At 57.9% G+C, this 19,755-nt stretch overlaps 2 protein-coding genes across 5 annotated transcripts in view; both read right to left on the reverse strand.

The window, feature by feature from the left end:
• Window positions 1-5,390: 5,390 nt before the first annotated feature.
• On the reverse strand, window positions 5,391-8,204 carry LOC100720115 (protein FAM209). 2 transcript variants are annotated; one of them, XM_003463629.5, is made up of 2 exons: window positions 7,953-8,204; window positions 5,391-7,006 (listed from the first exon to the last, which is right to left on the reverse strand). In XM_003463629.5, exons 1-2 carry the CDS (start codon window positions 8,202-8,204, stop codon window positions 6,746-6,748), a joined length of 513 nt encoding a protein of 170 aa, XP_003463677.2. In that variant the 3' UTR covers window positions 5,391-6,745. The 2 variants fall into 2 exon arrangements, with proteins under 2 accessions (XP_003463677.2, XP_063104194.1); XM_063248124.1 differs by having other exon boundaries at window positions 5,391-7,009.
• A 2,377-nt stretch (window positions 8,205-10,581) lies between these two features.
• Window positions 10,582-19,755, reverse strand: part of Rtf2 (replication termination factor 2) — a 34,417-nt gene continuing 25,243 nt past the window's right edge. The window contains exons 6-9 of one of the 3 annotated variants that reach the window (XM_005000839.4): window positions 14,244-14,357; window positions 11,605-11,659; window positions 11,339-11,434; window positions 10,582-11,138 (exon numbers count right to left, since the gene is read on the reverse strand). In XM_005000839.4, the coding sequence (XP_005000896.1) occupies window positions 10,957-11,138; window positions 11,339-11,434; window positions 11,605-11,659; window positions 14,244-14,357 (447 nt within the window). In that variant the 3' untranslated portion in view covers window positions 10,582-10,956. Of the gene's footprint in view, window positions 11,157-11,338; window positions 11,435-11,604; window positions 11,660-14,243; window positions 14,358-19,755 lie in introns of all 3 variants that reach the window. The other 2 variants (XM_013145645.3, XM_013145643.3) reach the window with 2 other exon arrangements.

Genomic DNA, 19,755 nt, shown 5'->3' on the forward strand with positions numbered 1-19,755 from the left:
AGGCGGGCTGGGCCAGCACTGGGAACTGGACGTGGCCACCAGCTGGCCACCCCGGGGACACCGACTCCCTGCTATGTCCCGCACTCCTGCTGCTTGCTCAGAGCGGCAGGCAAGCGCATTCCGCCCCCTGAGTGTAATGCTTGTCAAAGTTGAAGCCAGGACTCGCACACAAGATAACATCGCAATGGGCCGGAGATCTTCTTGTACCCGTTCATTATCGGGGGAAATCAGTGCAAAAGTAAAGCCCACTCCCAAAACGCTGGAGGAGCCGGGGTTTCTGCCCCGACCAGGAGAGGCCTTTACCCAAGAATGTCGCAATTAGAGCACAGCTGGTCACAGCCCCTGCGGCAACGAAACTGCAGGCTGGGTGCTGTGGGTTCCGCTGGACTAAGGTCGCCAAGAAAGCACGTAACCCGGCTCCCGGCGGCCTGACAAGCGGGCACGCGGTGGGGGTGCAGACACTTTGTCCTCCAGAGACAAAGGGTACCCGGATACCCACTGGGGACGCCGCCAAGGCGGGACTGAGAGGCGCTTCTCATGATCTCCTGGCTTGGCAGTTTTATTTCATCTCACACTGGAGCTCACTTGGCGCTGTAATAAACAAGCATCAAGCCAGGCCCGATGGCGCCCCCTGCACCCCAGCACTCCGGAAAGCTGAGGCAGGAGGATCGTTTGCCAGGCTGGGCAAATTAGCAACTTAAGACTGTGTCTCACGTATGCACGCGCACGCACACATGCACACACATGCGCACACACACGCATGCATATACATACTAAAAAAGTACAAGACTGGGGATGGAGCTCAGTGAGATGGCCTTGGGTTCCAGTCCCCAGCAGCAGGGGTGTGTGACCGTCACCAATCTGAAGAAGGACGAGAGACTTGGTGATTTCTCCACAGCATCAGCCGGAGAGCCACTGCCACTTGGTTCATAAGTGGCCAGCACCAGACAGCAAGCCGCTGGGGAACTCCTCTCTGGAAGTCCCCCAGGATGGGGCAAATGGCTTAGGACAATCCTGCAGGGACCTGGGGACAGAGCTCCAGGGCTTCAACCAAATCTGAGGGCCCCAGACGGGAAGAGATGGGGGCTCTGTGCTCTGCTGCTGGGCTCTGTCGGGCCTTAGGGCCAGCAGGGGACCCGCCACCCCACCCTGTGACTGCGTCTCCACAGCTCGCTCACTGGTGAGGATGGTCTTCCCACGGGGTCCCCGGCTGCAGGAGCCCTTCCCCGGGAAAGCAGCGGGAGTCTGGGTTGGCACAGGTCTCTGTGGGGCGGGGACCAGGACAGCGACCAAGCCGGTCCTCGGGATTTGGGGCCCAGCCCTGGGGGTTTCACGGGGAGGTCAGCGCCCTCTCCTGCCTGTCCCCGTCTCCTTTCAAACACTTGCTGCGGACACTGCTGGATGCCATTAGCTTCTTGAGCGAGTGGGTACAGGTGCGTGATGTTGGTCACAGGTGGCATTGCTTGGGGACCGAGTTGCTGGCCCCACTCGTGCACCTGCATGCTGGCCTCCGTGTGTGGTCCTGAGCCACCTCTGGTGCCTTTCTCAGGTCTCAGGAGGCTCGAGGTGTCAGCCTGCCTGTACTTTTGCAATTACTTCTCTGTGTGCGTCCCAAGACTGCTCCCTGCCGTGAGTGGCCCTTGGGAGGCTGAGGCAGGACAATCCAGGAGTTCAGGGCCAGCCCAGCCTCCACAGCCAGGCCTGTCTCAAAGAACCAAAATAGAACATCCCCTTCACTTCCCTGTGACCGAAGTCAACTAACCTTTCCATTTTCTGGCTCCCCTTCCGTGACTCTGCATGTGCTCACAAGGCTCACACAGACACATGGAACACACATGTGCAGAGTGTGCATATTTGTGTAGTTTTCCTCCATCACTTCCTCCCCGGGGCTAGGGGTGGACATGGGGCCCTGCACACAGGCCGGGCTCAGCTCCACCCCTGCGCCACCCCTGCCTGCCCCTGCAGGACGCATGTGGCACCCGGATCCACCCCAGCTGCCTGTGCTCAAGAACAGATCTGCAGACCGTCTCACTGTGAAGGGTAGAGGACCCTCAGGGTCTCTGCTCTTCTCCTGCAGCTCCTGGAGAAACAGTTCACTCAGCTGACCCCCTGTCAAAGGACAGTGCTGGCTCTGGGCTTTTGCCCTCACAGCGAAGCGGCCAGGACACTTGCAAATCGGGCACCCGCGTTGATCACCTTAGGAGGAACACACAGCCAGCGAAGTGGACCCGTCCACCCACACTCCTGACCCGAGGGGCCCCTGAGGAGAGGGCCCCTGTGTGCCACGTGGCCCCTCTGAGATGGGGCTGCAGCTTCTGGGGCCCTCGGCCCAGTATAGCACAGGCAGGAGGATCCGGAGCCACCCGCAGAGTGGTGGCCAGGAGACGCCCCGTGTCCAGCTCTTGGAGCACTTGCTGATGTCAGCTCTCACTGGGTTTCCTCCATGTGTGTTTGTCTGAGACAGAGTCTCTCAATGTAGTTCCATTGGCCTAGAGCTCACTGGATAGCCCAGGCTGGTCTCAAACTCACAGCAATCCTCCTGCCTCAGCCTCCAAAGTGCTGGGATTACAGGTGTGCACCAGCACGCCTGGCTGATCTTCTAAGTACGGTTCTTAAATAAAATTCTCTTTGACAGCTCACAGACCTCCCTTTTCTTCTTTACAAGAGTGAGTTTAATCTCTGGAAAGTATCAGGCAAACAATGGTGATGATCTTTCTTTCACCAAAGGCCCAGGCAGACAGCAGCTGTGCCCTGGGCGAGGGGACCGGCTATGTGTGTGGCAGGGCAGTGACCCTGGAGGTCTGGGCGGTGGCCCAGCAGGGGAAAATCTCACGGCAAGTCTCCCACAAACAGCCAGGAGTCAGCGGTGACACATCCACCGCTGATCCACCTCCGGCCCTACTGCTCACTCCCGAGGCCCCTTGAGCCACGAGGGAGCAGGCTCTGACCCCGCTGGCCCCTGGCTGGCCGCTGGCCTTTGCTCCCACCTGCCACACCCCTGCTTTCCCCTTCTTCACGGCACTGGGGTGGAACCAGGGCCTTTGCACTGCACTGAGCCAGGGACCCAGCCTTTAAACATTGTTTTAATTTTGATCTTGCTGGGTCACTAAGTTGCCCGGGCAGCCTTGAACTTTTGATCCTCCTGACTCAGCTTCCTAGAGTGCTTGTTGACAGGTGTGTGCCCTCAGCCACCAAGGACAGCTTTTCCTTCCCTTTTACTATTATTTATTATGATTTTGTCTCGCTACGCAGTTCAGGCTGGGCTTCAGCTCACTCTGTAGTCCAGGTTGGTCTCAAACTCGCAACGACCCTCCTGCCTCGGCCTCCTGAGTGCTGGGATTACAGAAGTGTGCCACCAAACGTGGCTTCCTTTCTCTTTAGCAACAAGCCCTGCCCACCCCACCCCGAGCCACTGCCCCATCGCTGTGGCAGTGTAGGGTCCTGACTGGCCCCAACCCTGATCCCGCTAGCTGTATGCCTGGTGCAGACAAGAAACAGGTTTGCTTTTCCAATTATTATTGTGGCTTAAAAAAAAAAAACAAAACACCAAGGACAGCAAAACACACAGCCTAGAAACTTAGCCTCTACTGTTCCAACTGCACCTGGGTTGTGCAGGGTCCTGACCCCTCCCAGGCCCCAGCCTGGGAAGCAGCGTGCAGCTCCCTCTCTGGTCTGCTCTCCAGTCCCCCACACCACTTTGGAAGGCATCTCCAGTTTAGCTTTCTTGTGTCCTTGGGCGGGCACACGACGCCTCTGCCCCCCACCCCCACTTCTGGTCCTCCCTGGAACTGGGCCGGGTGCGTCCTGGACAGCACGGCAGGGCCTCAATGTGGGGGTGGAGCCCAGGGGCGCTGAGATCCATCCCTGGCCCTTTCCAATGCTGTTTGCTCTTTGAAGTCAAGGATCTCGGCTAAATTGCTGGGCTCTCCTGCTTGGGATCCTCCTGCCTCAGCCTTCCCGGTCCCTGGGGTTTCGGGTGAGCCTCGTCTAGATTTGCACACTCCTGGGCCCCCAGGGATGTGATATAAGCCCCTTGGCACTCTTTTGTCCCCAGGAAGGGGCAGAGACCTTGAGGCCTCCAGTGTCTGCGAAGCTGTCTCTAATCACTCCTGCGTCCTCAGGGCCTTTGCACGTGCTGCTCCCAGGTGCTTGGCCGCCCATTCCCTAGACGCCTTTCCTGGTCATGCAGGGTTAAGCACCCACCCACTTGCAGACCTCACTGCTCACACCATACACGCATCACCCACCACACCCACCTTACCCGCCTCCTCAGCCTTGGCGCATGCTCCCCAGGCAAGCGCCATGGCCCGGAGCTGCCCCTGCAGGAAACAGCTCCGAGGTGTGGCCTGGAGCCCTATGATGGGCTCAGCCTGCCCCCTGCCGGCCACCCCTGAGGAAGGAAGGAAATCAACATTTGCTCCATCTGACACATCCCAGCCTCACTGCCCCTGTCTGTGGGACCCAGGGACAAAGAGCAGGTTAGGGAAAGGGAGGTGGCACCCAGGGCCCGACAGACCCACACAGCAGCTCCGAGTCTGAACTGTGACACTGCATGGAAAGCTAAGCCCAGTGCAAAGGACCTGGGGCAGCAGTGAGCCCCAGGTAGCCTCAGAGGCTGCAGGAAATGGGAGTCCACAGGGTCCTCCGCACCTGGCAAACGCATTTGGAGTCATCTCTGTGGTGGGCGGGAAACGAGGAGGGCTCAGCTCCACGCGTGATACCCTCAGGCTGGCCTTAGTTTTGTCTGAGACAGGGTCTCGCTGTGCAGTACAGGCTGGCCTTGGGCTCACTGTGTAGCCCAGGCTGGCCTGGAACTTGCGGTGGTCCTCCTGCCTTGGCTTCCTGAGTGCTGGGATGACAGGTGTGTGGGCTAGAAGGTCCTTAATCGCGTCGCCTAGGAGCACTCAGGTTTCCTGTCTATAGCTGGTGCTGGCCTGTCACCACGCTGAGGATCCCGAGGTTTCAATGACTGTGGCCCCTCCGGTGCGGTGTCTCCCCAAGAGCTGAGGATGGGGTCCATGGCCACGCCTGTCTGCAGTGTCCTCCGGGTGGCAGGTGGTGACCTGGGCCTGATGTCCCTTAGGGCGCTGACAGGGCCCTCTCCCCTCTCCCCTCCTGCCGAGCATGCTACGGGCTCTGCCTTAGGACACGGTGTCTCCCAGGCTGTGGCTCAGTCCTCAGGGCCGCCAGGGGGCAGCTCGTCCTGTGCTGCTGTCACTTCCAGCTCCAGGCAAGGCTGCAGTGGCAGGAGCACCTGGAGGGTCACCAGTGAGCTTCCCGTGAAGGCCCAGCGGTGCCTGGACGCCACCCTGGTTTCTGACCCATTTGTTCACCCCCGGTGCAGTGGCCCAGAGGAGCCACAGGGCAGGGGTGTGCCATGGACACTGAACTTTGAATTTCAAGCCTCTTTTATTTATTTTTTTTCAGTCACTTAAAAATCACCATTAATTCACTGGCCATACCATATGGACAAATGGGTCGGATTCTGTCCATGAGCTGATGTTTGCCAAGCATCGGCCTCAGTGTCTACTGGTAAAATGGAAAAACACTGGACACTGCACCTGTACTCAGATCACAAATTTGTACACACATGTGCACACACACAGGCACACACGTACCCATTTAAAAAATCTCCATTCAGCCAGGCAGGGTGACGCACACACCTGTAATCCCAGCCTTAGGGAGGCTGAGGCAGGAGGACTGCTGTGAGCTGGAGTGCAGCCTGGGCTACCTAGTGAGACCTTCTCTTAGACATAAAGTGTGGAGACGAGACAGGCAGCTTCCATCTTGCCTTAGCTCGAACCCCAGGAATGAGCTGGGAAGCAGCAGGCAGAGCTCCGGACACCTGCGGACACTCGGGGTGCAGTTTCACGCCCCTAAGTGCATTAGTAGTATATGCAGCCGCCCTAACAAGCCAGGAGAGCTCACTGAATAATCTGGGAATCCCTGCATAGCTCATCTCCATCCCAAATCCCTAGACACAAAGTGCGAGGCTGTTTTCTTAGTCCAGCTGTAGACATGAGCCAGTTGCCTAAAAGAAACAGTTATTAAGTGGAATTCATAGGATGGGATAAATAAAGCCACTTTTCTGGTGGCAAGAACACTTTTCCCTATCTCTTCATTTTTAAAATTTCATTTATTTATTGAGACAGGGGCTTGCTGTGTAGCCCAGGCTGGCCTCCAACTCACAGCAGTCCTCCTGCCTCAGCCTCCTGAGTGCTGGGATGATGGCTTGTGCCCTCTTGCCTGGCTAGTTTTAAGACAGAGCCCACTATGTAGCCCAGGCTGGCCTGGAACTCAGTGCTCCTCCTGGATCTGCCTCTCTCCCCGGTGCCTGGATTGCAGGCCTGCACCACCACGCCTGGCGCATTGTTTTGTAAAGCTGTCCTTTGTCACGACTAGGAATCTGTTCCCTATGCTGCACAAATCAGATGCTGAACAGGAGAAACCAGCAGTGTTTACGTGCATCTCTCCTCCAGGTTCCACAGCCCTGCCACACCATCACATCACGGTCTGGACTGTCACTGCCCCTGGCCACCATCAGCCCCCTTTCCCCTCAGCTCTGAACACAGGTGAGGCGGGACAGATCCACGGGTGCCTGCGCCGTGCCTCGGGCTTGGCTCATCCCTCTGCTGTGCAGGGGCAGGGAGAGACCTGGTGCTGGACTCGTCCTTCAGAATAGCTTTATTCGTCTGGGTGCTGCCTGCCAGCGCCCAGCCTCTCTCCCACGCCGACACCCACCCCTTCACTCAGCAGTCGACCCCCACACTTCATATATCGTAACACAGCTCTGCGAGTCCGCAGGGAAGTCCGAGCTGAACAGCCGGAGGTTACTGCCAGTGATCACGGCTGCCTTGAGCTCCCGCACTTTGGACAGGAACTGCACCAGGTCCTTCTCCAGGTGGGTCAGGGTCAGGAACGTGTAGTCCTTGCCCGGGCAGTCATGCTGGTTCTTCCTAATTGGAGAGCGTGACGGAGCGATCCGGAGGGCGGTGGGGCTCTGCTCCTGCTGAGACACTCAGGTGAGCAAGGCGGGGAGATAGAGGGGTCCCCCAAAGCTCTTATCACTGCTTCTGTCCCCAGACTGGCAAACTGGCCAAACCTGGTCCACGTCAAGTTTTACTGGGACACAGCTGCACTCCCTTGTGACACTGGCACCCTGGCTGTGGAGCAGAGTGGTCACCATGCAGACCATCAGACCCACCACGTGGGCCATCAGACCCGCCACACTGGCCATCAGACCCACCAGGAGGCCATCAGACCCACCACACTGGCTATCAGACTCGCCACACAAGCCATCAGACCCACCACGCAGGCTGGATTTACAGCATGGCCCTTCAGAGGCCAAGTGTGCCAGTGTCACTCTGGCCAGCGTCACCAAGTCCGAGCTCTGAGGACAGCGCCGTCTCTCCCCTTCCCTTCCACCCTAAGAGCTGCAGAGCTGCTGGCCCACAATGCCTCCTTGCACCGCTGTCTCTCCGGCACAGGGCTTTTTTATTTTTTGTCTAGGTACCAGGGATCGAACTCACAATCGCACACTTGCAAGGCAGGCACTTATGCTGCTGAGCTAAATCCCCAGCACACCCAACCCCCGCTTTTTTTAATTTTGGAGACATATATAAAATTTCTGTGACACTCAGTAATCTTTATGCAACCAGTGAGATTTTACAGACCAGGGACAGCCACATGGCCCCATGAACAGTGTGCCCCGATCTTCCCTGTTTAGACATTGACCTGGCAGGCAGGATGTGAACTCAGCATCCTGTCCTGGGGCCTGTGCTCTGAAGCCTTAGTGTTTCTGTTTTCTTTGGTAGCAGGGACTGAACTCACAACCCGCGCTGGCCAGGCAGGTGCTGGTGCTGCTGAGCTAAACCCCCAGCCCCAGGCTTGTATTTCTTCAGGTGAAGGCACTAAATTTAAACCCCAGCACCAGAAACGGAGAGGGCCCTCACCTTGGCCTTGGCCTTGGCGCTGTGGAGCCGGAACTTGAGGACCACGTACAGCGTGATGATGAAGAGCAGCCCGAGCCATTTGCTGGCCAGCCAGCCCTGTGCATGCGCCGGCAGGTTGGGCCTGACGCGGGAGTGCGCCCCGCAGGGCACCTTCTCCAGCGGCTCCTTGGCTTTCTCCCTCGAGGAGAACACAAAGGCCTCCCCGTGGGCCAGGCACAGAGTCAGCAAGAGCAGCCCACTCAGCACCCGCATGGTGAGCAGTGAGCGTGCATGGTGGCTCTGTCCCCCGCCGGGCTCCAGCCGCTGGTGATGTCATAGAGCCCTGCCCGGGTGGCCGTGGCCATTGTGACGCCTCGGAGTGGGCTGGCCCTGAGGGCAGGCGAGCGATGCCCAGCAGGCAATCAGGCGGGAAGAGGGGGCCAGGCTGGCTGCCAGCTCCTTCTCCCTCCCAGGGTGGGGGACAGGAGGCAGGGGATCCCGTGAGGCTGCGTCTTTCCAGACAGCACCAGCTACTGCCACCAACTTGAGGCCCACAGTTATTCTGCAAAGCCTGCACCGACCCCCCAAATCGTGACCCACCACCATCAACGTGTTGGGGACTTTGTTTAAAAACTTCAGTGTGAGCTCCCTTTGAAGACACAGATGTCCTGGAAGCACGGGGCTTCCCCGTCTATCCTCAGGTCTCCGACCTCACCACAGTGGCTGGCTGTCCTCAGGGGTATCCAGAGAAGCTGGCTGAGGAGCACCTCTACCAAGGTAAGAGGATGGGGGGTTTTGTGCCCAGGAATTTTAAGAGGGTGAGGATTTAGCCCCAGTGCGGCTCGTGAAAGTCCACAGTGACAAGGCAGAGCCTAAGCAAACAGCACCAGAGGCTGCCCCCAGTTAGGCTCCAGGAGGACCTTGGAGAGGGAGGTGGGTTGGGACTGAGACCTGGAGGTGACAGCCAGGGGCCTCCAAGGCCCCCGCGTGCAGACACACCCTGTGCAAACTGCTGAGCCTCAAATCGGGGATTAACCTGGATTTCAAAGAGTGTGAAAAGGCCGCTCCAGAAATCACAGAACCAGACCTCTGGGCACAGGGTTCATCCCTGTCTCCTGGGCCCGGGGCAGTGGCCTCCTACAGACAGTTCAGTGATGCTCGTGTCACTGTGCCTCTACTTGCTTGGGGCTTTGGGCAGCAATAAAGAGGTTCTGGGGGGACCTAACGGGGGAGGCAGGGAGCACCGGGAAGGTCCGGGGCCACATCCTGCATGGAGGGATACTCGCTTGGAAACCCAGGGCAGTGGACAGTGATACTCGCTATCCTGGGGACCTTCGCCCTCTGCCCCACTTCTTCTGGGCCCCTGATGCCACCGAGGCCTGGCCCTTGGGAGATGGGGCATGTCCCCCCAGCTTCCACTGATGCACCTGGGCACGGGTGGGTGGGTCAGACACAGGGCTGCAGGTGTGGCTGTTGGAACTGGTGGATCTGGGGTCCTGGCACCCACCAGGGAAGGGTGACAGCCACTATCAAACTTAGGTGCGAAGCTGAAAATCCCATGAACCAAGGCTACAGATCCCTGCTGAGGGCAGCTGAGAGCCAGGCCAGCCCTGAGCCTCCACCAGCCACCGCCTTGTCCAGACCCGGTACAGCCTGCACAAGCAGCAGCACAGTGCTCGATCACAGGGCGACGCCTCTGCTACCCAGCAGAGGCTGAAAACAGTCCTGCCCTTCCCGGAAGACCCCGTGGGCACCGGTCTGGGAGGCCGCAGAGGCACACAGGGCTCTGCAGACCCAGAGGCTGGGAGTGGAGCCCTTGTGCTTCGAGGCTGGGGACACTGATCCGGTCTGTGGGGAGAATTGGATGTGTTCAGATTGGTCAGCGAAGCATGGCCCGCATTCCAGGCTGAAGCAGGATGGTCGCGGTCCCCAGGTGTTTGAGGCTGGTCTGGGCTACACAGTGAGACCCTGTCTTAACCAAAATCCAAAACCAAAACCACCCCCAAATCAGTGCAAAACTGATCTGTTAAAATAAGGAAAATAAAAAATTAGCAAAATAGTCATCAAAATAAAAATGTGATGGCAAAAACCGTGACCAGCAGTGTCTGATGAAAAGGAGATCTCCCTTTGGAATGAAAACACAGTAGGGTTACGCTAACAATTTAGCCAAATAAAACCCCTCAGGAATGATGGGGCTGCCCAGAACACTGGTGAGGGGCATCAGGCGGCCACTTCCGGCTCATCCTGGAAAGGTCCTCAGGGCCTCCCTGGCAGGAATGACCAACAACGCTGTCCCAGTCACCAGGAGGACACCCTTGTACCTCCCTAGCGGCCTCGGGGAGGTTGAGATGCTGGGGGGCTGCCATGCATTAACAACACACAGGGTGCGGGTCCCACGCTCCATCCTTCTGATGAGGAGAGAGGTGGAATCCCTGACTTCATGGAATCCTTGCTGTCACCGTCTCTGCAATGCTGCAATTTTGAGACAGGGTCTCACTAGGTAGCCCAGCCTGGCCCCAAGCACAGCAATCCTCCTGCCTCAGCCTCCCAAGTGCTGGGATGACAGGTGTGCACCATTCCCTCGCTCACAGCAGGTCTGCTGCTTTCTTAGTAGAACGGCTTGTGCAGGGAGAGGAAGAAGGTGCCAGGGTGAAGGAAAAGACAGCCGGCTTTATTTTGCATCACATTATCGGGTGCTTAGCTACTCTCTACATCCAGAATAGGAGCAGACCCTCCCCCAGGCGTGGACAGCAGCCCTAGCTGCTCCCAGGGCTGGGCAGCCAGACGTCCCCCAGGGGCTGCTGTCCGAAGCTCCTCTCTAAGGTTGCTTCTCTGGCCTCCTGAGATGACTGCTGGCAGCAAGTCCACCTGACTTTAGCCTGAAGGCTCGGCCTAGGGTCTTTCCTCACCTTGAGCAGAAAGCACGGCCTGCCCCGTGGCCACAAGCTGCCCCCCCCCAACAGCTCCCCCCGAGTGATCACAGGGGCGCGGAGCCAGGCAGGAGGACTTTATAACAGCGGGAGGCTCAGAAGCAGTAGGACGTGTGGGTGACCCAGTGCGCTGACTCTTCTTTGGAGCGCTTGGCAGAGCTGTGCGTGGTGAACAGCGACTTGTAGGTTTCGGACTCCTCGCTGTCCGCGATGGACCTCTTCAGGGGCCCGCCCGGGGCCTTCCCCGCCTTCCCGGAAGAAGTGCCGCTGGCTGCTGCTGCTGGGAAACACAAAGCTGGACACCTGTCACCCTGAGCACGTCTCCCCGCGGGCCTAGGGATGGACGCTGCACCCCGCGCCACTCATCTGCACCCGGGCGTGGGTCCGGCTGGTGACCCTGCTCACTACTCCAGGGGCTGTAGGGCACTGTCCCAGGCCTGCATGGGGAGTGGGCTTCCCACCCTGCAGGAGACCCACCTGCACCGCGGGGAGCCGGGGCGCCTTTCTTCTCTCGGGGCTCCAGCCCTGCGTCCTCGGCCTTGCCGCTCTTGACCCTGGACGGCCCCGGCAGGTCTGCGGAACACAAGACAGCATTGCAGCGGCCAAGGCAAACCAGGGCTCTGGGGGGGTGCGGCAGGGCTCTGGGGGGTGCGGCAGGGCTCTGGGGGGGTGCGGCAGGGCTCTGGGGGGGTGCGGCAGGACTCTGGGGGGTGCGGCCCCAGCCCGCCTCCTCCCGCTCTCACCTTCACTGCCATCCACTTTCGAAAGTGCCTCAGCCGCCTTGGGCTTCTTTGTTTTCTGGAAGAAGCAAGCAGCTGCTGGGGCGGTTGGCCCGTGCTGCCCCCCTGCAGGCTCATCTGCAGGCCCCTCCGCCTTCTGTGTCTGCACCCCCAGCTCGCACCCTTCCCACCTCAGCGAGCCGCCTGGCTGACAGAAGTCAGTGTTAGCCGCGACCAACACCACTGTGCAGCAGCCCGGCGAAAAGCTCAACTCTGCTGGCTGTGGGAGTCGGGCTGCGGGCTGCGGAAGGGTGGTGAGTCTCACCCTCCTCGGACCTCGGACCTGTCAAGCTGCTTTGATACTTACTTACCTAACTAAAGGCCTGAGACTCATTCTAAAGAACACATTTGAGTCACCCTCCTAAAATATGGCTGAGTCTTGTTAGATTTTTAGGCACTACAGTTTTGTTTTCTGTAACAGTCATTTTGGTCAGGAAGAAGGTGAAAATGCATCAGCCACTCGAAAGTTACACAGCTGTGTCTGCACAATTTGAGTGCAGAAGCCACCACCAGGCCAATGATCATTTAAATTACCATGAAGTGTTATTCTCTGAAGTATCTGAAGGGGGCACTGCTGACCTGGGCGCAGACACTTGAAGGGCTGGGTCCCTGAGAAAGCTAACAGGACCTCTGTCCGCTCTGGCCTTGAGCTTGTAAGTAACACTTGTGCAATGTGACCCACAGGACCGCTCCCTTCATGCATGTAACCATGCATGCATACGAAATCTATGGAGGTCACACACAAACATCGGAGACAACAACCGCAAGCCCTCCACTTAGCACTGGGTTCTGTGGAAAACACCAGCTTGCTCCCAGCTCCCAGCGGCGGGTGTATTTGGGAAATATTTTGTATCCTGGCAGCAGTATCTAGGAGGGCTGCGGGTGCTCCTGTGGGTGTCTTGCAGAGGGGCAGGTGAGCTCCACTGGGCTTTGGACAACTTGGCACGAAGCCCGAGACACAGAAATTCACTCTAATAAGATGGTTAGGAAACCTATGCCTCTAGGGGCTTCCTTTTAAACACCATTCCTCCCTTTTGTGTGCGTGCTTCTAAAACTACTCAAGGGCAGCGATAGGGAGCCAACGGACCCCTTGGGAGAGGTCCTTGGTCACAGACAGCTCTGGCTTTGTCCTTTTCTGTTCTGATCTTGGTATCAGACTAATTTAGAAGATCAACTGAGAACTTAAGCACACTTACACTGCCTTTAACCCTGAATGAACACGTGACGATGACTCCACAGCCTCTCACACTGTAACGCCGTATTAGCATGAGTAGCACTGAGTAGCTGCGCTTGATCACAAAATCCGGACCCAACTCTGCACGCATCACTCTGTACTTAAGTAAAGGAGGAAGAGCCATTGATCGGACTCTTCTTGGCAACTCTGAGTCCAGGCCTAACAGCAATGTTACCATGGGCTCAATCAGCAGCTGTTTTAAATCTAACCACCACCGATTATGTATTATTCAAAGGTAATATGGGTCCCACAAATTCTTCTGTGACTAAGGAAACAGAGCAAAATACAATGCTCTGAAAAGGTGCCGGGTGTGGTAGTGTACATCTGTAATCCCAGCACTTGGGAGGCTGAGGCAGGAGGATCATAGCGAGTTTAAAGTCAGCTTCAAGACCCTGTCTCAAAATCAAAACCAAAAATAAAATCCCCCACCAACCTCTGGAAAAAACCTACACTACTGCATCATTCTGTCCTAGAAAACTAGTGGCTACAGACTTTTTGTGTGTGTTTTTGAGACAGGGTCTCGCCATGTAGTTCAGGCAGGCCTTGAGCTCACTTTGTAGCCCAGGCTGGTCTCAAACTCCCAAAGATCCTCCTGCCTCAGCCTCCTGAGTGCTGGGTTTATAGGCTGTGCCACCATTCTGGACTTCAGATGCAGACATTTTAAGGCCATTTCCCCCTCAAAAGTTTATCTCTTCAGGGCACTGACACTGAGTTCTCACAGCATTTGTGTGCTTTAGTTCTGATCACATTAAATTTTTTGCCATTTAACCTAAGTCTATTCTACTAAAAAAAACACACCACCACTCACAAGAGGTCTGCACTACCCAGCTGACATCTGCTCCTACTTAACAAATTATGAAATCATAAAACGTCCTGGGGGACCCAGAATCGACAGCTTTTTCTGTGACACTGAGGCTCAAACCCAGGACTTCAGAACACTAAGCCGGCGCTCCTCCCCGGGCTACACCCCAGCCTTGAGTGCTGCAGCCCAGCAGCTCAGCCAGGCTCCTGTCATGGGACTGCTGAGCCAGTGAGCAGGGCTCAGGAAGGTGCAGCAGCTGCACTCCTGCGGGGCAGCTGCCCAGGCCTGCCCTTCTAAGAGCTGCACCCCTGCTCTGGGGAAGAAGTGTGGGCTCCCACGGCTCGACTGCAGGGTACCCCTGTTCACACTGACATGCGGTGACCGGGGTAACGGTGACTTTCCACTGTCCTTGTTTCTTTTGAAGTCAGTGATAGCAACGGCGTGGTCGCAGCCCCAGGGTGCACCGGGCTCTATGCTGCCCCCTTCCTGCACCCGCGTTCGGGCAGGCACTGTCCCTCCGCCTCACTGCCTGCAGAGCCGGCTGTCAACGAGGCCCCGCTCCGTTACCTTCTCTTGCTTGGCCCTCAGCCGCCTCTCATCCATCCGCTTCCTCAGCACCTCCACGTCCTCCTTGGTGCCATTTAGCACGACGATGTCCTCCTCTTGGAAGGTGGCGCCGCACTGGAGGGCAGAGAGTGCCAGAGTCTGTCACCCGGGGAGGGCAGCCACCGAGACCCCGCTATCACCCCTGGCATCACAGCTTGGCCAGCTCTGGGGTCAAAGTCTTGGTTTGGGAAGCCCATGTGGCCAGGAAGGTGCCAGCCTCGTGCCCAAGGGTGCCGCCCTGCAGGGCCTGCTGGCCATGCCAGCCCCCCGATTCAGGAAGGGCTCCTACCCCCTCCTAACCGAGGTGGTGGACACTCAGGACTCAGGCTCAGCACAGCGTGGTTTGTGAGCAGCCGCTTCCCTTCTGTGCATTCTATATGTGCTCAGCTGAGGGTAAGTAACCGCGCCCAGCAAAGCCCTGGGCACCGCCGGGCCGCCCTCTGCACTGGGCTGCGTTCGCTCCGGGCCCCCGAAGGGAATCAGGGCACGAGGAAGAGCGAGGTGGATTCTTCCAGACTCTGCAGCCTGTGTCTCCTACTCCACCCTGCCAGGGTAGGGTTGGGGGGGACCTAAGCCAGAGAACAACCGCAGCCTAGAGCCTACCAATCCCACTAAGTTCTGCCCAGGAAAGGAGCTCGCGCTCTCGGGAAGCCCTGCTGGGCCTGCAGCCCCAACCCGTGAGCTTGTTCTGCCACCTCTGCCCCTCAGCCTGAGTGGTCTGGTGCCCTGGCACAGTGTTGCCCACACTCTGCAGCGCCTGCCCCTGGGACCCTGTGCAGCAGGGCTGGGGCAGGAGGAGGAGCAAGTGACGGGGGTGGGGTGCAGGGCCCACTCCTACGGCTGGGCTGAGGCTTGTGACTCACATGGAGCTTGTGACTGTGCGCACTGGCCTCGGATTCGTCAGCTATAAAGAGCCCGAGCCCAGAGCAGCCGTCCGCAGCTGCGGGCAGCTCTGCTCCCGGCCACACTGCCTGCCGCCTGCCAACAATTCTGCACCTGGTGGTACCTGCTGGAGGCCCCAGCACCACCCTTGCTGAGGCTGAGAAACCCTGAGCACGTCAGAGCGAGACAGTGCTGTAAAAGAACAGCGAGGAGACCCACTTGCTGGGCGGACCAGCCCTGTCATGGAAAGCAAGAAAAAGGCACGAGCCACACAGTGGCACTGTTTACCACGAAGCATGACAAAGTCAACACACAAAAGGACACGCCAGGGGCCGAGAGGAACCATCCAGCACACACAACGCAGGTCAGTCAACCCCCGCACACCCGCCCAGCCACGCCTCCCAAAGGGCCAGCGCTCGGGGCAGGACACGCAGCTCCTGGTCACTTGGCTGCTCAAATCGCTGTGGGAGTGCTCAAGGTGTCGCAGGGTGGAGCTCACACTGGGCCCGCGCCTCCCTGGAAGACGGGAAACGGGAGAGCAGCAGTGATGGGACAGCACAGCAGGAGGCCGGAGCACAGGGCGCTGACCAGCTCGCACAGCCCGGCTCTCGCCAAGCATGCAACTCGGCGTGCGGGACAGAAAGGCAGCTTCACTGGCCTGTAGCAATCACCCCGCCGCACAGGAGCACCTGGAAGTACTGCCCTGGCATCCTGCACATGGGGAACCAGAGAAGCCAGCGCGGCCTCCCAGCAGCGATGCAGTCTAGAGCTCTCCCCCACCCGGTGCCCGGCAGAGGCAGGGAAGGCCCTCAGTCCCCCTGTCCCCTCATCAGGAGCCGGGCCTCAGTCCCCGTGGGCTCTGCGCCCTCACCGAGCTGGTAAGGGTACCCAAAACAGACAGGGGAGAGGGGCGACACCGTCAGCACTTGGATCTACCCAACTCTCCCGCCCCCCTCGCCTGTCTCTGTGGCTTTCCAAGCTTTGGGAGCACCGTCCAGGTTTTAACTAGTGCCTCCTACCTGCAGTGCCCTGTCGGGGGCCTGAGAGCCTAAGTCACAGCCTACCGCGGGGCTCACAGCCCAGGGTGTGAAGTCAGCGGTGCGCGTTTCAGAGCGCTGCGCTTCCACCCAACGTCGGAGCCAGAAGCAACGTCCTAGCCAGAAGCGGGGCTGGCCCTGAGCCGCAGCTCCCCACCGCTGTGCGTCCTGCAGGCTTGCCTGTCCCCTTATTTCCCCCAGGTGGGGCCGCACACAGGGGTGGAGCACGGTCAGTGAAGCCTTCAGGGCTCGCCACCCGCAGCAGCACGCATCACAGCCACACGCCTTCAGAGCCCGGAAGGAACAGCTATCCCTAGCAGCTTGCATGCCGCTGGGCACTGCACTCTCTGACCACCCTGGACAACGCGCCAGAGGACAGGCAGACTTCGGGGGGCTGCAGAGGAAATGCCTCCCCTAGCAGTGGGTAGGAGTGGTGCCCTGATGGGTGTTTTCCTGGGCCAATCGGTGTATCCTCTCTGGAGAAACTCTACATAAATCCTTTGCAAGCTCTTGTGTTGTTTCTTTAATGTCAGGCTTTAATAAAGAGCTCTTTATTATACATTCTGGACGCGAGCTTCTATCTCACTGCTGTAATGAATACCGTACTGGATAATTTATGAGCAACTAAAATTCACTGCTTGCACTCCTGAAGGCTGAAAAACCCACGGCCATGGTGCCAGTGGGCCTGGGGACCGGCGGGGCCCAGTCCTCGCAGACAGAGGTCTCTGCGGGTCCACACAGGGTAGAAGAGGCACGGGCCCCTCTCCACACAGGGCGCGCCCCCACCTCCCATCACTTCCCAAGGCCTGGCCGCGGAGCCGCGTGCTGGAGATGGGGTTCAGCCTACCCAGGGGAGAGCACAGCTTTCCGACCTTGGTGAGCTCCTCCCAGGACCTGTGACTCATAGTGGCCTTTCCCTTCTGTGACTGCCCGTTCACATTCTGATGACATCTTCTGCAGCACAAGTGTCTGATGCTCACGATACCCGACATACCACCTTCCTCTCCGACCTCTATGCTGCCGCCACATCTGCAGTCGCCCAGCCCAAGACCTTGGAGACTCACTCCTGGGAGTCCATAGCTCCAGCGCGCGTGTCCAGGTCTGTGCGTCCACACTTGTTTCTGTGCATGATGTAAGGTGGAGGCCCAATCCAGCCCTCGGTGTGCGGACAGGCAACGCTGCCGGGGGGCTCTCCTTGCCCGAGGTGCCTGCTCAGGAGACCAGCCGCCCCGCCTGAGACGCATTTCCGGCCTCTCCGTTCATTCTACCGCTTGCACCTGCTGCACCTGTCCTTGTGCCACTGCCACGCATCTTGGTTTTTAAAAGCTGCTACTGAATGAACTAGCCTCGTAATGTTGAACTGATAGCTGTAAAAACATTTTAATTAAATACTACAGTCACAGATATCTGAAAACATGCTAAAAGCAAAGTCTGTTGTGAGCCTGGTACAGTGACCAGCCACTTGGGAGGCTGAGGCAGGAGGATCACAAGCAGAGGCCAGCCTCCACCACTTAGGGCCGAGGATCCAGCTCAGGGCTGGGACCTGGGATCACCCTCCAGTACCACCAAATTGGGAGCACTACTAATCAGACCTGCCTCTGCAGCACGGCAGGCAGGCACTCGGTCACCCCCAGGAAGCTTCGTTAGGTAAGTGGAACCGCAACTTTAAAAGGTCCCCTGGCCACAGCACATCCTTTAACGAACTAAAAGCCACGCTGAAGAGCGCTTTCTTTTCTTTTTCTTTTTTGGTACAGGGATTGAACTCACGACCTGGCATTTGCCAAACAGACATTTACGCCGCCGAGCTAAACCTCCGGCCCCAAAGAGCGGTTTCTTAGAGCTGCCAGTTTCTCTGGCGCCTCCAACAGAAGAAGATTGACACCTGCCAGTGGGCTGTGCTGCTCCTGCCCGCTGGCTTACTCACCGGGTTCTCTCCCAAAGTGAACGTGCAGGTCAGGGGCAGCTCAGGCAAAGACCTTTAGGGCTACTGTGCTGTGTTTATGACGGAAGGCTCCTTGGCCTACAGGGCCGAAATCGGTACTGCAGAGCGGTGCCCCGAGGGGTGTGTCAGGAGGGACATCCCGTGGGGCCTGACTCCTGGGGCCCAGGCTGAGGGAGGAGGGCAGCCCGTGCCCCGAGGTCTGGGTGAAGCAGCCCTCGCTGCCAACCCCGGGGAGAGGTCTTTTCCTTGGAGAGGGGACGAAAAGTTGTGTGCAGGAACCACTTGGGGTGGGAAGGCCCAGGGGCCCACACTGTGGCTCCCCCGTAGGTAACCCTGCTGCAGGCAGGGGCTGCAGGCAGAGACAGCGTCAGCTCCGAGCACACCGCCCCTGCCCTCCTCTGGGACTCCTGCTGCCCTCTTTCCTAGGGTCAGGGGTCACACATCCTTGCCTACACACACTTTTGGGGTGTAACCAGCTGGAGCTGATGTACCGCTAGAGCTGAACTGTCCCAAAGTGCCAGGGCCTCTCAGATTAAAAACTGAGCCAATTTGCTCTTTCTCTAAAGCCAAAAGTCCCAGTAACAACTCGGGGCCTCGGCTCCTGGACCCCATTAGAAGCGTCCCCTGTGGACTGGGCACGTGACACTCTGCACTGCCATCATCTGTGCTGACTGACGCCGGCCCAGAGAGTTCAGGTGCAGGGGGCTGTGCTCTCTGGGACCCACTGCACCCCACCAGTGCCCTACCCAGGCGCACTGCATTACCCTACTGCCTGTGTGTTCACCCTAAAATCTGTTTCCTTCATCGCTGGTCACTGAAAGCTTAGATAGTTACTGCCAAGAAATGAAGAAAAGTTAAATAAATCACAGTGTTCATAAAAAGGTTGAGCACAGTTATTTTAGTTTAACTATGTAGAAAATGATTATCATACATTAAAAGTACACTTGCTCTTTTTTTTTTCTGGTACCAGAGATGGAACTCACCACCTTGCGCTTGCCAGGCAGGCACTTATGACACTGAGCTAAATCTCCAGCCCTATTAGATGCTAATTCTTTTTTTTTTTTTTTTAAAGTACTTAAAAAAGCTGCCAGGGAAGCACCAAGGGGGAGGAGAGGACTCGGCCTCAACGTTTCTATCAGCTAAGCACATGGGATGGAGGCTCCCTCCCCAGCAGCTGTCCTTACAGGGGTACGTGCTGTGGACCCGAGTGTGGGAACCTCTGACCAGAACAACACAGTGAGTGGAAACAGTCCCGGAGACGGTTAATCCAGGGACCGCGACTCGCGGGATCCCAACAGACTCCGGAAGCAGGACACGCCCCACCCACTCAGATAGAGCTCGGACTTCACCCTGCAAGAGTGGCCCGGGGCTTGGTCACTGTGCCTCGGTGGGGCCAGGAACACACCAAATCTCCATGGGCGATGATTTGGTTTTTCTTTTGGGTCAATACTGGAGATTGAATCCAGGGCCCAGTACATGACAGGCAAGTGCTGTGCCACTGGGCCACACCCCAGTCCCTCATGACGTATGATTTATATTCCTTAGCTCTATAGCTTTTTATTTTTGAGGCCAGGCCCCGATCCGTGGCTTCACTTTTCTTAACAGACACACT

The sequence above is a fragment of the Cavia porcellus genome, unplaced genomic scaffold (assembly GCF_034190915.1).
Source record: "Cavia porcellus strain 051 isolate PalLab524CR breed Dunkin Hartley unplaced genomic scaffold, mCavPor4.1 scaffold_5, whole genome shotgun sequence".
Classification (NCBI taxonomy): domain Eukaryota; kingdom Metazoa; phylum Chordata; class Mammalia; order Rodentia; family Caviidae; genus Cavia; species Cavia porcellus.